Source organism: Lissotriton vulgaris, chromosome 12 (genome assembly GCF_964263255.1).
Source record: "Lissotriton vulgaris chromosome 12, aLisVul1.2, whole genome shotgun sequence".
Lineage (NCBI taxonomy): Eukaryota > Metazoa > Chordata > Amphibia > Caudata > Salamandridae > Lissotriton > Lissotriton vulgaris.
Genome location: NC_141700.1, coordinates 796,090,641 through 796,108,320, shown reverse-complemented (window position 1 = coordinate 796,108,320; position 17,680 = coordinate 796,090,641). Strand labels below are relative to the sequence as shown.

General features: G+C 42.3%; 1 protein-coding gene across 1 annotated transcript in view; it reads left to right on the top strand.

Annotated features, from left to right (window-relative positions):
- The window catches only part of KIF1C (kinesin family member 1C), a 912,154-nt gene that overhangs the window by 878,839 nt on the left and 15,635 nt on the right, over nucleotides 1–17,680 (top strand). The window contains exon 21 of the mRNA XM_086946204.1: nucleotides 16,201–16,803. Coding sequence (XP_086802330.1) covers nucleotides 16,201–16,803 — 603 coding nt within the window. The remainder of the gene's footprint in view (nucleotides 1–16,200; nucleotides 16,804–17,680) is intronic.

The window sequence follows — 17,680 nt, the reverse complement described above, 5'->3', positions numbered from 1 at the left end:
AAAACAACAAAGCCTTCTAGTGCCTCGACACCGACACCGAAGCAACGGCTCCGAGACCATCGACATCATCGGTGCCGAAGACAAAGAAGCCTGATTCTGAGGTGCCCAAATTCTCGAACATGCCTTCAAAGCCGAAAACAACACCTTTGGCGCCTAAAACTTTGCTGGTAAGTAATTAGCATTATCAATTCAAAGTGCTGCCATTTGGAGTAACCACAGCTCCCTAGTGGATTACAAAGTGCCTTGCAGTGGTAGCCGCTCACTTCAGAAGGAGTGATGTCGACGTCTTCCATTACTTGGACGATTGACTGAACAAGAGTGCAACAGAGCAGCAATGCTTAGTGCACACCCAAACCACCATATATCTCTTGCACAGCATAAGCTTTACCATCAATGCCACCAAGTCCCAACTCAAGCCCCTGCAAATACAATCCTTCCTCAGGGCTATGCTTATCTCCCGCACAGGAAAATCATAGCCCAGACCGACACGAGTGCTGGCATTCCAAGTGCTGTGTCCGCTGTGTCCTCTTTTTCAGCCAAATCGTTCGGTAACAGTCTGAAGGGTCATGCGCATCCTAGGCATGTTGATCTGGGCCGTACCCCTCTTTCCCTGCAGTGGTGGAATGCCAGCAACCCGTTGCAAGGACGTCCCATCTGTAGGAAGGTACCTCCTGACCATGGTTGCCCCCAACTTTTTGCCCTGTGTTTTAGCTGGTTTTTGACATAGTCGACCTGGGGCCCTGCCAATCAGGACCCCAGGCCTACTGCTCTCTCTGTAAAATGGATTCCATGTACCTTAGGTTCATTTCCAATTGGGACTGGGCCACCTTATCAGACCCTGTAACTCAGGGCATAGGTGTACCCAGGGCCTACCAGGGGCTGAAGCATGTATTATGCCACCCCTGGCTGGCCTCCTAAATTTGACACAACTGGCTGCATGACAGCTGGGGCAAAGTCGTGTAATCACCCTTTGCTGTAGATATAGTATACCTATATCTAACCCTAAAATGGACACACAGATTCCTATCAGTCACTCCTATGGCAGGCCTTGACAATCCTGAAGGCAGAGTGCTTGGAATCGTGTGAGATGGTGCTCTGGCATGAGCTGAGCCTGTCTGCAGCTTGCGGAACCAAGTCCTAATAGCTGTTCCATGATATCGCATACCATATACTCTTAAGTGCATTATAATCCTCGCGGTTAAATGCTATCTTTGGTATTGCTTTATCAAAACATGTCGAGTAAGGTGTCATACGAATTGGAATACTAACCCCTCGCCAATTCTGGCGACGGGGTTAGCATTCCACCCTTCTAGAGGGACACGACATGTATGTAACTGTAAACCCCGGTTAAAGTTAAACGAAGCCTCGGCTCCACAAAATGGATGCTGCCACCACAGACACGAGTCTGACCCCCTGCAGCTGGGAGTCCTTCCAGCGAGGGGAGCCTGGACAAAGGGTTTCCTGTCAGGGGCGGTGCTAGCACCGTCCGACATGGTTTTGTGTATCCTGGGTAGGCAGGGCTTTACAGGAAGGTGACTGCTGAGTGGCACCCCGGTGCTCACTACCATAGGCCGGTCAGAACCAGTTCCAGGGGCACAACAGCCCCTGGCCTGGGGAAAGTCCGGCATGGCAGAGGGGTGTAACCACCCCCCTCCTAGTCCCACCCATAGGCAGGACCTAGTCACCGGGTCAGCCCCCTTTTTTAGTATAAAGATGGGAGCGGGCCCCCTGTTCAAATTAGATCATCTTTGGAATCAAGACACGACTTTCTGCGAAAGGACTTCAAGATTTCCTTCTTCAAGATTCTCCCTTGTGGCTAAGGAGTAGTCACCCTGCATCAAGCGGGCACCATCCTAAGAACACTGCGGTCTGCTGCAAGTCCTTCTTCACGAATCCGACGACCCAGCTCGACGAGACCCGGCTTCCCTGGCACCTCTGACCTCTACTCACCTCTACAGCAAAGCTGAGAACCGTGAGTGCGACGAGACCTCGAGGGACCGACGATCGCCAAGACTGCACGACTTCTTTGCAACAAGCCCACCGTGTGCTCCACTGGTGAGTGCTTTGGGGTCCGAGAAGCCCCAACCCTGAGCAGCTCCAGCACCGAAGATCAGCCCTCCAGCATCTCCACGATCTGCGTGGGGCCCTTCTGCTTTTGCCTGCTCACCGCGTTGTTTGGCTACTAGCCAGCTGGCTTGTGGCCTTCTTCACGACGCCCGACGACATCACTGCTGCTGGTCTGGTTGCTCCAGACTGGCCCTTGCTTCCTTCTTCAAGAGAGGCACCCCGGACCCTCCCGGTCCACTCCAGACGCCATTTTGAGTCCACCGCGTGGGCTTGAATTTGCCAAGGCTTTGTGGCCCAATCCTGGGTCCAGCGACGCCGACAGCTTCATCCATCGTGGGACAGCTCGCTCCTCCATCCTGGTCGCCGACAACGCCTCCTGGTCCATGAGATCTGCGAACACAGCGTCACCCACTCACCTAGTCGAGGTGGCTACCATCCGGTGCCCACTGACTACTGGCTAGTAGTCTCGAACTTGGTCCCCTCTGCTTTCAGGTGTCATCTTCCTTCGATCCAGGCTTGGATCCATCGAACTTTCTTCACTGGTCGCCTGCCAGCAACTTCTTTCTTCCAGGCTCCTGGTCCGGCAACGAGGATTCCCGACGTCTTTTGAGACCTATGCAGCTGCAGCCCCTGGGCTAGGTAAGTTCGGCATTTCGGTGCCCCAGCATAGCCTCACTATCCAAGGGTCAGGATCCACTTTCGTTTTCTCCCTACCAGGTCGGGTTCGCCCGAGAACACTAACTTTGTCATTACTAGCTACCATAGACTTTGTCCCGCATCACGCGTGAGAGTGCACACTCTGCACCCGAGTCCCCTGGGTCTCCTAGAAGTAATCTGAAGATTCTATAGTCAAGTCCTAGCGATTCCTAAGCCTATTAGTACTGTACTTACCTGCTAGTAATTTCGCATTCCACTTTCAGAGTATATGGTTTTCCGTGCCCCTCGGGCATTTGTGTATACTGTGCTAACTTAAGTATTTTCGTAAGAGTTTTGTTTTGTGCTTAGTACCCTGTCCTCATAAAGAGTACAGGGCTGTTGTGATTCTTAATAAATATCTTGTTTATTTTCATAACACTTGTGTGGTGTCCTTTCACTTGGTGTTCAAGGGGTATATGTGGTATAACAGCTGGCTTAACACGCCCTCTCGAGTCTTTAGCCTTAGACTGCTCGTATCCACGCTACTAGGATAGCTGGTCTATAAGGTTGACTTACAACCAATCATCAATAAGGGTTGCTGGACTGATACATAGTGTTCACTAGAATAGTGAGCACTGCATATCAGGCCACCTTCTCACACCATCTTACACCCAGTGTTGCAAATAACCATCACAACGGACGCCTCATTCACTGGTTGGGTGGGCACACCTTCAGGAGCTGACCATGAAAGGGTTGTGGGCGCCCAGTCAATGGCTTCTCCACATAGACCACCAGGTGTTGCTAGCCATTCAGCTAGCCCTCATGGCGCTCCTTCCTCACATTCAACACAAAGGTTACCGTAGGCCAGGCGGACAACACAACTACCATGTTTTACTCTCTAGCGACTTGGTGATGGGTGATATATCACAAAGTCCACCTAATGGTAGAAGACCTACTGGGGGTGGACAAAACTTTTGCAGATCTGCTCAGCAGGATGCATCAACAAGTCTACGAGTGGGAACTTCACCCCTAAGTTTTCATACCATAATTCCACCTCAGATAGATCTATTTGCCACTGCAGAAAACATCAAATGCCCAGATTTTGCCTCCAGGTTCCCAAGCCCGCAGTCCATGGGCAATGCACTACGGATGAATTGGTCAGAGATATTATATTTGCCTACGTTTTTTCTGCATCTCCCACTTCTTCAATTCAGAGTTCGCACACTTCTGCAGACATCCATCACCCTCATCTTAATAGCCCCAACTTGTGTCAGGCAGCCCTGGTTCACCACTCTCCTAGAACTGCTCTAGTGCCTCACAAGAAGATACCCAATTGGACAAATCGTCTTTCACAGAATCAAGTCTCACTCAGGCATTCCGATCCGAGACAGCTCAATCTTATGATTTGGCACCTAAAGTCCTAGAGTTTGGGTATCTCAACCTCCATTCAAAATTTATGATTGACCTTAAAGAGACCTGCAGGCCCACAAAAAGAGCCTGCTACACAGGTAAGTTGAAACGGTTCATACACTACTGTCTTCCTAGATGTATTGCCCCTTTCAAGTAACAGTGCAGGATATGGCCTGTTATCTGCTACACTTTCAGAAGTCAGGGCATTTCATATACTTCCATCTGACTTCGGTTTGCAGCTGTCACCGCTTACCTACAGACCAGGGAACCGTAAGAAAGTGCCCTCTTTTTGCATGATTGCCTCCACTAATTGCCAAACTGTTGATGTACTTTACTATAAACACTGAATTGGTAACAAGGATAAGGGGCGCACAGCAATATGTATGGCAAGTTAAGATTCAAAGATATTAACAGTGACTGCTACTAGGCAGAAAAGGAAGGTTACCAAACTTCCTTAAGTATCCTGGACTAGTCCAAGATATAAGCTAATTCTAGACTCCTGCCGAGCAGTCTTATAACTTCGTGTATTCAGAAGAAATCACAGTGTAATATTTACATCAGAAAATTATTACTCAATCATTAGTATATGAGCAAAAAGTCCCAATTCTCATCCAGTGAGTATACAGACACCCGAATCTTGAAATACGTCTGGTCCAAGTTTATTCCAAGTTTTGAAAGGTCAATCCAAATCGTCCTTGATTCAATCAAAGAGTCTATTCAATTCCAAAGTTCATTCCAAATATTCAACAAAGTTCAAAGAACAACCTCTGCAGCCAACACGTGTTTCGTTGGGCATTAATCTCATGCCAGTCAACTTCCTCAGGGCTGCAAGCCAAATTAATAAAACATATAAACTAGTATGAAATATGTATCAACAATATTGTTGGTGTAAAAAGATCAATATTATGCTATTATAAAATTCACCTCCTAGGTGAGTAGAAAAACATAGTACCCTTAATTAAGTGACATGTGTTATTCAAAATAACTGTATGTGGATCCCGGTGTCTCTTCTATGACAACAGCTTAACAGTTAGGTGTTCACCAAATTCATGATAGTGATGAAAAAGAAAAATAATATATCATTTACCTAAACTATAGGTCAATATTCTCCAATCTCAAGATCCTTTCAGCAATATTTGTGCACAAACTTTACTATATCTGCAAATAACACAGGAAAGCTTTTAGCTCTGTCACCACTGCAGTCCATTATCAAAGATTCTTAAAGTCTCATTCGCAATATTATTCAATCTTAAAGTTTAGTAAAATTAAGATAGTAATATAAAGTTAATACCTCTGCACTTCTTTACTCCCACGTTGATATTATTTGATGACTATGTAGTTGTCCTCTACGTATCTATCAAAAGAATTCCAACTTTCAGACTCTTACTATTACATACAATCACATAAATTCCTATTGTATATAACTTAGTCTCACCTCATTTATATCTCGGTATGTAGTTGTCTATTCCCGTAATATCCGTTATATTTTAATTTTCGTGTTTAACTCTCGGGTCTATAAGTAAAAAACCACACTATTAGGGGTCGGCTCTCGGTATTAGTATTTTAAAACGCTCTAAGTTTAAGTTTAACAGAGCTACTCTTACCTATATCCCGGCTTCGGTTTCGGCGTGTATCTCCGCCTGTTTACCTAGTATCGGCGTGGGTCAGAAGCGCCATCTTGTTTAAGTACGTATGTGTAATACGTAAGAAAACACGAAGAAACACCAACTAAGCAGTCGCCATCTTAGCGTGGTTAATGGGTCCGTATAGCGGATCTGTTTCTATCCTCAGACGTTATTCACTCATAATTATTCCCGCATTTCGGTAACAGTACGTGTTAATATAATTAGCCTTAAGTGTACAGCTATTATATTATTAGTCAAACCCGTCTCGGAGTGTTATATTGTAGAAATGTAAAATTTTCTCATTATTTAATTACAGCAAAGTTGTTTGATTAATAGTATTAAAACTAATTTTGTAAATAATTATTAACCTTTGCATATTTCTCAGAGAAAATTTCATTGCCAATATCGAAACGATATATTTATACGTGTAGAAATGCATTGCCATCTTTAAATAGGTTTTAATATCATATTCTTAGAGGGAGTTTCTCCTTCGACGTCTGAATTAGGCTTCTTTGTCCATATCACTTCTATTAAGTATAATGTATTTATAAGATGATACAAAAGAATTTAGCTAGTGTGTTAACGTATTGGTTAGGTGGTGACTCGGCTTCCAGCGTTCCGTGTTATTCCGCTAGTGATCAATATGATAATATTGTAAACACAATTAATAACTCTTAAACAAAGACTAGGATGAAAGAGTAGTGACATTAGCATTTGAAGTGTCCTATTCACATTACATCAGTAATTAATCATTTGTATCTGTAATAGATATGAGAGCCAAATCTTTATACAGTAACATTCTTTCAGTTCTGTTACATAATTAGTCTCCCAAGAAGTACTGTAGTTCCGTATCCATATTCAGCCCTTCTTCCACCGCCCGAAGTGCCATAATCCAACGTGCCTCTCTGCGTCTGAGCTTAAGTACTCTGTCTCCCCCGCGTTTATCAAGAGTCACTTGTTCTATGCCATGATAGGAGAATTTATGATTCCCTATATCATTTCTATTCTGGATGGAGTGTGACGCTATAGGGTATCTTGTGTCTCCATTCTTTAGTGCCCGATAATGTTCCACCATGCGATCTTTAAGCCTCCTAACTGTACTTCCCACATAAATCTTACCGCATAGGCAAGCAATAACATAAATCACAAAAGTAGATTCACAATTAATGAAAGAGTCTATGTGGTGGGTACCTGTATCATTGTACTCAAATGTTATAACTTTTCTCTTAGCCCACCAGCATGAGCTGCAGTTACCACAATAATGAAAACCTTTTGGGCGGGCACGTAACCATTCTCTCTGATCCAAGTATGTAATCGGTTTTGGGTAGCTAGGGCTTACAATATTTGCAATAGTTGTTCCTTTTCTGAAGGTGATACTAGGTTTCTCAGTCAGATAAGGTTTCAAGTCTTTATCCGTATACAGAATATGCCAATACTTTCTCATAATACTGAAAATTTTGTTGCTTCCAACACCAAAGTTTGTAATCATTCTAATAATTTGTTTATCTACTTCAGTGCTTCTCTTATCTTTTGATTTCAGTGTCTCATCTCGTTTGAGCTTCTGTACTCTGTTGGCAGCTTTATTAATGATGTTATTAGCATAGCCTCTATTTTTAAACCTTATCTTCATGTCCTTAACATTCACATCAAAATCTATGTCTTTGGAGCAGTTTCTTCTCGCTCTAATCATTTCTCCATAGGGGATTGAATTGATTTGGCTCTTGGGGTGGCAACTATCCGCTCTTAAAAGTGCATTGCAGCTTGTTTCTTTACGAAACATGCGACTGGACAGTTTGTTTTCATCTACAAATAATTCAATATCTAGAAAAGTTAAATTCTTTTTATCATAATGTGTGGTAAACGACATATTAAGGTCGTTAGAGTTTAGGTAAGCAAAGAATAATTCTAATTCATCAGTAGTACCTCTCCAAATTAACAAACAATCGTCTATGAACCTTCCCCAATAGTATATATGGTCTATCCATTGACTGCCCTTAGGGCCCCAAATCCACTCCGCCTCCAATCTCCCCATAAAGAGGTTCGCGAAGGACGGAGCAAATTTGGAACCCATCGCAGTTCCGGTCTTTTGTTTATACCAAGTAGATTCAAAGAGAAAGTAATTATTCTCCAAGATCATTCTTGTCATTTGTAGTAGCATAGATGTGTGATCCAAATACTCAGCTGGTCTTTTGTTCAGAAAACTCTCTATTGCTGCGATTCCTTTGTCATGTTCAATATTTGAGTATAAGGATACAACATCTAAAGTCACAAGGATCATACCATCATCCCATACTATGTCATTCATTATATTGAGGACATGTTTAGTGTCCTCAATATGAGATGGCAAATTACGTACGTACGGTCTTAGGTAAGAGTCCACAAATTGGGATAACTTCTCTGTTGGTCCCCCAATGCCCGAAATTATCGGTCTGCCTGGTGGTTTGTTCTTATCCTTATGTATTTTAGGTAAGCAATACATGCATGGGGCTTTTGGTGATTGTATTTTAAGATACAAAAATTCATCATGGTCCAAAAGGCATTTGTCATACCACTCTTTGAGTCTAGTATTGATTGTACTTTTGATCAACTCTAGTGGATTATTAATTACCTTCTCATAATATTTATTGTTACCAAGCTGAGATAAGACCTCATTATTGTAGTCTGTGCGGTTCATCACAACAATGTTGCCACCCTTATCAGCTCTTCGTATTATTAGGGTTGGATGATCAGTTAGTTGACGTAGTGCCTCCCTTTCATCTATTTTTAAATTGTCTGGAAACTTTCTATTGGATTGTCTTTCTTTCTTGATCATGTTATCAATCTCCAAGGTAACTGATTTATAAAATGCATCGATAACATTACCCGTAGATAGTTGGGGAGTCCACTTAGATTTATCTTTAAACCCACTACTAGATGTTAAACCTGAGTTAATCTCTAAATCTCGTAAGAGAGAGTTCAAAGTAACAGGGTCATCTTCTGATTCTGTTAAAGATAATAAAAGTTGTGTATCATAAAGGTCTTGAATAGTGATATCAGTCAAAATAGGTTTATTAGTGGTTTTCACCCTTATGTTATCTTTCAAAGAAAAGAATTTTTTTAGTTTCAACAAACGTACAAACTTGTACAAATCAATTTTTGTCACATACCAGTCAATGCTTTTACTTGGACAATACCCAAGTCCCTTCTTAAGTACACTGATCATACTCACAGACAATTCAATAGAGGAAAGGTTGATCACTTCTATCTCTTTTGCTCCAGTACTCATTTCCTCCATGACCTTAGTCTCTCCCTCATCCCTGGGACTGCTTCTCCTGCGTTTGCCGCGGCTCCCTCTCCTTGTCTTTCTGTTTGTACATTCCCAAATCTCCCTCCTGTATCTCGAGTCCCTCTTTTGAATCTCTGTACTTCCACTAAAAAATTAGTGGTGTCTCCACTTGGGACAACGGGAGCTCCTGAACTACCTCCATCAGTAGATATGCTGCTAGATGAAGTATTTACTGCTGAACTCATTGGGGTAACGTTCCTCCTATTTCCTTGACCTTGTTGAAAAAGATAATCAAATTTACGCGCAAATGTAAATAGCCTTCCTGCTGTATAATCTTGTTCATCTCTTTTTAATTTACGCGCTTTCCTTCTTTTAATATCTGACTGGAGGTTAGCTAAAATTTCATCCAACATATTATAGTTTTTCATAGTGGCTTCTGGTAAGTTTAGTTGTTTGATTTCATCTTCACATGTTTTAATTTCTGTCAAAAGTTTCTCTATCTTACGTTCGGCATTATCAATTAGTATCCTTATTAGATTACTTGAACTGGTTGTTAGCTCATGCTCCCATTTATCCAATAAATCCGGCTCTAAGTCTTCATAAGTAGGTATAATAGTTGATCTTAATCCTCTAGGGATGCGATTCAAGGTGAGATATTGTTTAAGTGTCACCGCATCCCACCACTTATTTAATTCTGCTCTTTTTAGTTTCTCTAGTCTCACAAATTTGGCTCTAAGCCCTTCCTGTCTTGCTGGTGTTGTAGAGGCTACTGCTACATTTACAGATGAGCCTGTGTTTAGGTTATTGAATAAATCTTGTGCTTCTTGTTCACGATTCATTTTCACTATTCTGGCCTCTTGCGGCAGCCCAACCCAAAATTACTACTATAAACACTGAATTGGTAACAAGGATAAGGGGCGCACAGCAATATGTATGGCAAGTTAAGATTCAAAGATATTAACAGTGACTGCTACTAGGCAGAAAAGGAAGGTTACCAAACTTCCTTAAGTATCCTGGACTAGTCCAAGATATAAGCTAATTCTAGACTCCTGCCGAGCAGTCTTATAACTTCGTGTATTCAGAAGAAATCACAGTGTAATATTTACATCAGAAAATTATTACTCAATCATTAGTATATGAGCAAAAAGTCCCAATTCTCATCCAGTGAGTATACAGACACCCGAATCTTGAAATACGTCTGGTCCAAGTTTATTCCAAGTTTTGAAAGGTCAATCCAAATCGTCCTTGATTCAATCAAAGAGTCTATTCAATTCCAAAGTTCATTCCAAATATTCAACAAAGTTCAAAGAACAACCTCTGCAGCCAACACGTGTTTCGTTGGGCATTAATCTCATGCCAGTCAACTTCCTCAGGGCTGCAAGCCAAATTAATAAAACATATAAACTAGTATGAAATATGTATCAACAATATTGTTGGTGTAAAAAGATCAATATTATGCTATTATAAAATTCACCTCCTAGGTGAGTAGAAAAACATAGTACCCTTAATTAAGTGACATGTGTTATTCAAAATAACTGTATGTGGATCCCGGTGTCTCTTCTATGACAACAGCTTAACAGTTAGGTGTTCACCAAATTCATGATAGTGATGAAAAAGAAAAATAATATATCATTTACCTAAACTATAGGTCAATATTCTCCAATCTCAAGATCCTTTCAGCAATATTTGTGCACAAACTTTACTATATCTGCAAATAACACAGGTGCTGGTGGGCTAAGAGAAAAGTTATAACATTTGAGTACAATGATACAGGTACCCACCACATAGACTCTTTCATTAATTGTGAATCTACTTTTGTGATTTATGTTATTGCTTGCCTATGCGGTAAGATTTATGTGGGAAGTACAGTTAGGAGGCTTAAAGATCGCATGGTGGAACATTATCGGGCACTAAAGAATGGAGACACAAGATACCCTATAGCGTCACACTCCATCCAGAATAGAAATGATATAGGGAATCATAAATTCTCCTATCATGGCATAGAACAAGTGACTCTTGATAAACGCGGGGGAGACAGAGTACTTAAGCTCAGACGCAGAGAGGCACGTTGGATTATGGCACTTCGGGCGGTGGAAGAAGGGCTGAATATGGATACGGAACTACAGTACTTCTTGGGAGACTAATTATGTAACAGAACTGAAAGAATGTTACTGTATAAAGATTTGGCTCTCATATCTATTACAGATACAAATGATTAATTACTGATGTAATGTGAATAGGACACTTCAAATGCTAATGTCACTACTCTTTCATCCTAGTCTTTGTTTAAGAGTTATTAATTGTGTTTACAATATTATCATATTGATCACTAGCGGAATAACACGGAACGCTGGAAGCCGAGTCACCACCTAACCAATACGTTAACACACTAGCTAAATTCTTTTGTATCATCTTATAAATACATTATACTTAATAGAAGTGATATGGACAAAGAAGCCTAATTCAGACGTCGAAGGAGAAACTCCCTCTAAGAATATGATATTAAAACCTATTTAAAGATGGCAATGCATTTCTACACGTATAAATATATCGTTTCGATATTGGCAATGAAATTTTCTCTGAGAAATATGCAAAGGTTAATAATTATTTACAAAATTAGTTTTAATACTATTAATCAAACAACTTTGCTGTAATTAAATAATGAGAAAATTTTACATTTCTACAATATAACACTCCGAGACGGGTTTGACTAATAATATAATAGCTGTACACTTAAGGCTAATTATATTAACACGTACTGTTACCGAAATGCGGGAATAATTATGAGTGAATAACGTCTGAGGATAGAAACAGATCCGCTATACGGACCCATTAACCACGCTAAGATGGCGACTGCTTAGTTGGTGTTTCTTCGTGTTTTCTTACGTATTACACATACGTACTTAAACAAGATGGCGCTTCTGACCCACGCCGATACTAGGTAAACAGGCGGAGATACACGCCGAAACCGAAGCCGGGATATAGGTAAGAGTAGCTCTGTTAAACTTAAACTTAGAGCGTTTTAAAATACTAATACCGAGAGCCGACCCCTAATAGTGTGGTTTTTTACTTATAGACCCGAGAGTTAAACACGAAAATTAAAATATAACGGATATTACGGGAATAGACAACTACATACCGAGATATAAATGAGGTGAGACTAAGTTATATACAATAGGAATTTATGTGATTGTATGTAATAGTAAGAGTCTGAAAGTTGGAATTCTTTTGATAGATACGTAGAGGACAACTACATAGTCATCAAATAATATCAACGTGGGAGTAAAGAAGTGCAGAGGTATTAACTTTATATTACTATCTTAATTTTACTAAACTTTAAGATTGAATAATATTGCGAATGAGACTTTAAGAATCTTTGATAATGGACTGCAGTGGTGACAGAGCTAAAAGCTTTCCTGTGTTATTTGCAGATATAGTAAAGTTTGTGCACAAATATTGCTGAAAGGATCTTGAGATTGGAGAATATTGACCTATAGTTTAGGTAAATGATATATTATTTTTCTTTTTCATCACTATCATGAATTTGGTGAACACCTAACTGTTAAGCTGTTGTCATAGAAGAGACACCGGGATCCACATACAGTTATTTTGAATAACACATGTCACTTAATTAAGGGTACTATGTTTTTCTACTCACCTAGGAGGTGAATTTTATAATAGCATAATATTGATCTTTTTACACCAACAATATTGTTGATACATATTTCATACTAGTTTATATGTTTTATTAATTTGGCTTGCAGCCCTGAGGAAGTTGACTGGCATGAGATTAATGCCCAACGAAACACGTGTTGGCTGCAGAGGTTGTTCTTTGAACTTTGTTGAATATTTGGAATGAACTTTGGAATTGAATAGACTCTTTGATTGAATCAAGGACGATTTGGATTGACCTTTCAAAACTTGGAATAAACTTGGACCAGACGTATTTCAAGATTCGGGTGTCTGTATACTCACTGGATGAGAATTGGGACTTTTTGCTCATATACTAATGATTGAGTAATAATTTTCTGATGTAAATATTACACTGTGATTTCTTCTGAATACACGAAGTTATAAGACTGCTCGGCAGGAGTCTAGAATTTGTTGATGTACTTTGGCTGAGTGTGCCCTGGGTTCCTGCCAACCAGGTCCAAAGGGCCTATGTTCTTTCTCTAAAACTACATTGAGACAAACCCCAATTGGCACTTTTTGGCCACAAGTAAGTCCCTTGTAAATGGTACTACGGGTACTGTGGCCAGCGAAGGCCTCTAAGGGCTGCAGCACTTATTGCCCCCCCCCCCCATTATAGGCCCTGTACCTTTACACACACACTGCTGTTGCAGGCTGCGTGTTTCGATGTAGAACAAAGTGAAGAGTCGACATGGCACGCATCCCTGTGTGCCATGCGTCCAAACTACTGCCCTGGCATAGGTAATCCACCCCTCTAGCTGGGTGCACTATACATGTAGTGAGGGTACAGGTGCATGAGCCCTGTACCCCTACAGTGTTTAAACCAATTCTTAGACATTGTAAGTGCAGTAATGCCATTAAGAGTGTATGGTGCTGGGAGTTTGTCATTACGAAATCCACAGTACCATATGGCTTTACTGAAAACTGGGAAGTTTGGTATCAAACTTCTCAGCACATTAAACCCACACTGATGCTAGTGTGGGAGTTAATGAAGAATGCACTCAGAGGGCATCTTAGAGCTGCCCCCTGAAAAAGACCTAAGTCTAGTGTCCTGGATGAGTGGCTGCTCGCCAGCTGCCACCACCAGACATGTTTCTAGACTCCTTAGTCGAGAGCCTGCTGCTCTAGGGGGACTGAAGCAATGCACATCCTGGAACGAGGTTCCAAGCCTTTTCCCCCAGGATGGGCAGGGTCCACGAAGGGGAAGCTTCAAAGGCTTGCCGCCTTTGTAAGCTAACCCAGCCGTTTGCTGCTTCCGGCTCTGTGCACACTATACCTTACTTTGGTATAATATATACAGAGCCAGCTTTCTACAATTTACAGAGCTAGCTTCCTACAGCCATCGTCCTTCTTTTCAGTGAAAAAATACTGAAGATCCATCAGCATAGCAACCCCTCCAAGACTGCTTTACCTTCTACATTCCACTCCCTCCGATAAGAATCTTGCAATGGTTGTCTTTCAAATCACTAGTTCTTGCAGACCAACATACTCCACTCCCTCAAAGCCACTTCTTATGAAGATGTCTTACCCTCTTCCTTCATCAAATCTCCCTCAGGGGACGCTCACTTACCCCTACTTACCATTGTCAATGTCTTCTTCACTTAAGTGAAATGACAGTGGTGGTCGCAGCTCATCTTCAGAGGCGATTAATACATGTGTTACTGTATCTCGACGACTAACTGCTCAAGGCGGGCTTGTCATAGTCCGTCACAGACCACCCTGTGACAATTTCTAGACTTTAATGTCCTTGGGGTTTCCTATAAAAGAGCTGTTGTCCAACCTGAGCCCTAAGCTGAGGGTTTCCTTTGTAAACGCCTTTCCTGGACACAATAGCGTTGCAAGCCTTTCCAACACCTCAGCAAGGCCTTGACATTCAGGATGAGATCCCAGTGTTTGGACTTTGCCCAGATCTTGGAAGAGATGAGTCTGGACCTCATAGGGTGTCAGACAAGTGCCAACCTGACAATTGGAAGGCCAATGTGTCTTCCCTAAGTAGGATGTCACAGTTGTAACAGTTGCATGGTTAACTGGGTTGGAGAAGCCATCTAGGGAGGAGGATATCTGGGGCTTCTGGTCTCAAACGGAGAGGCAATTCCACATCACCCTTCTGGAGCTTAGGGTGATCTTCTAAGGAAATCAGATTCAGGAGGTCTCATTGCACAACAGGATTCCCAGGTGACTTTGCAACAAGAAGAGCAGAATGAGAGTAGGTTCCTGGATCCTATGCCAGGAAGCTCTACATATCGGGAGATGATTGGACCAGTAAAGTGTTTTTTGGGCAGCCAGCCACCTAGCCAGGTCCCTGAACACCAGAGCAGATGTTGGCTGGTGGACTATGAGCAGCACTAATATCCTGTGGTGGACTAGGGCATCTTCTATCAGTCATTGGGGCATAGCCTTGCTAGATCTGTTCACCACTATCTAAAAGCCACATTGTCACAGCTTCTACTCTCTGAAGTTTACCACAAAGTGGCCAAATAGGCAAAATTCAATGCTCCAGGATCCTCTTTCCAGGAGCAGGATAAACATGCCCTAACTGTCTATGGTGAGGCATGATGGGGTACAAAAAAGTAGTGAGAGTTTTTCAGTCTGCTAGTCAGTGCTTTTGACTAATGAAGATTTACCTGGAAGAGTATTAGAATCACTGGTAAGTAACTTTTCCTTCTGGCAGTAATTACCTGCAGATCCCTCAAACTTGACCAATCCCTCTTGCCACCCTCTATCAACATGGCTATGAAATTAATTTTGAAGGTTTATTTTGCCATCTTCACACTTAGCCTCCGAGGTGATGATGATAGTGTGGGCTGTATCGGACATTACCGGATCCTGTGGCTCCCAATACCTAGGCCTAATATGTGGTGCTCACACAGCACTGCAAGAGTGACGCTGAATTATATATGCCTGGTTCCTTTCTGAACTCGTTCCCTGTTGAGCACCTGGAGAGGGTTCCAGATAGGGATTCTGGGAGTGGATCCTATCCATCAAGAACAGCATTACTAAAAGGTAAGTAACATTTTTCACTTGTTTATCCAGTAAACAGATGTTGTACACATGTTTTGTAGTCTTTTTGAGTAGCCCTGAATCATTAAATGCCATTTTTTGTGTGTTCTATTTTTATCATACTTGTCCGACAGTCCTAAGGCCAAATTCATGATCTAGTTCATAATGATGGATATTACTGTTCATTTGTTTCAGTTGTGCCATCTCTTATCCCGTTTTTCCAGAGGCTCATGATTTTGATCCACTATCTCACCCTTCTTCACTATCACAGCCGTCACCGGGGCTATTTGAGGGTCTCTTAATTTTACAGCATTGTAGTGTGTGTGTTCCTTTTCTCACTGCTCTCTCCTAGGTATAGAAGAATGTGAGTCTCACCCATTAAAACTGATTTCTTGACACACGTTTGTAGAACATTTTGAAACAGAAGTATCTCGTGTAAATTGCTAAGAACATGAAAATGAATTACTTCTGCAAATTACTTTTTTGTTCTTTTTTAATCTTGTTTAGTATGCAGACTCTGACAGTGGAGATGACTCTGATAAACGCTCATGTGAAGAGAGCTGGCGTCTAATCTCATCCCTTCGAGAGAAGCTGCCAGCAAATAAAGTTCAAACCATTGTTAAGAAATGTGGGCTTCCCAGCAGCGGCAAGAAACGAGAGCCCATCCGGGTCTACCAGATACCTCAGCGACGCCGCATCAGCAAAGACCCCAAGTGGGTGACCATGGCGGACCTAAAGATGCAGGCCGTGAAGGAGATCTGTTACGAGGTGGCCCTGAATGACTTCAAGCACACCAAGCAGGAGATTGAGGCCATGTCCATTGTCAAGATGAAGGAGCTCTGCCGTATGTATGGGAAGAAAGACCCCAACGAGAAGGACACCTGGCGGGCAGTTTCTAGAGATGTCTGGGACACAGTAGGAGTTGGGGAGGACAGAGGGGAGGAGGGAGAGGCAAAGAGCAAAACTGGTGTCCACGACCTGCGGGCCCACATCGACAAATTGACAGACATCCTGCAAGAAGTGAAATTACAGAACAACATGAAGGATGAAGAGATTAAGTCTCTCAGAGACCGCATGATGAAGATGGAGAGGGTGATTCCAGTACCACAGGTAAGACATGCTGGTTAGACTAACCACTTGCTCTGCAGAGGCCTTGCATCATGTCAGAAACTGAGTTGACATTCAGCAGTATGACTTCCCAGTGAATTTCCAAGCTCTGGTTTAAAGTGGCTTCAGGTGTTCTGTCAGAATATCTTCTGTGGCACAGGATTTATTAGAAATGGTACGCATTCTTGTTTACTAACACTAGAGCAGTATTTTTAGGTTTATGAATAGATTTATTTAACCATTTCGCGGCGGCTATTCCGCCGCAGTGCTAAGGGGCGGGGGGGGTGCGTCAGCGCTCCCATGCTGGTGACGGAACCGCTCCGTCACGCCCCTCGGGTGAGCTGTGCTTGTGACTGAACGGTTCCGTCACGGCTCGCCCGCTCAATAGAACGCGCCGCGCAGGCGCGGCGAGCGGGCCGTAACGGAACCATTCCGTCACCAGCACAGCCCACCCGAAGGGCATAACGGAAAGGTTCCGTCACCAGCGTGGGAGGGTTTAAACTTTTACCTGAAGTACATTGGGTATAGATATCCCATTTCCACAGGCTAAGGCAGTACCTTTGTGTTCTGTATGAAGAATATGGGACATAACAGATAGGGAAAGTATTCAGTAAGGCTAATTGTAGGTTATTTGTGGTTTCTTGAAGATACTTGCAAGGATTTCGTGGCATAAATGTGTGTTCGAGGCATATGAGCTGCAGATTCTACACTTTGTATTAGATCGCCACCTGGTGCTGTGCTCGGATGATTGCATGTTGTTGTCGTCTTGTCACGAGATAGGTGACTACTCCCTTGAACGATAGTGCGCATGGGCATCGGCTCCATCCTTAGATTGTTTTTTTCCACCACTAGGTTCGGGTGTAACTTTTCCGCTCCGGTT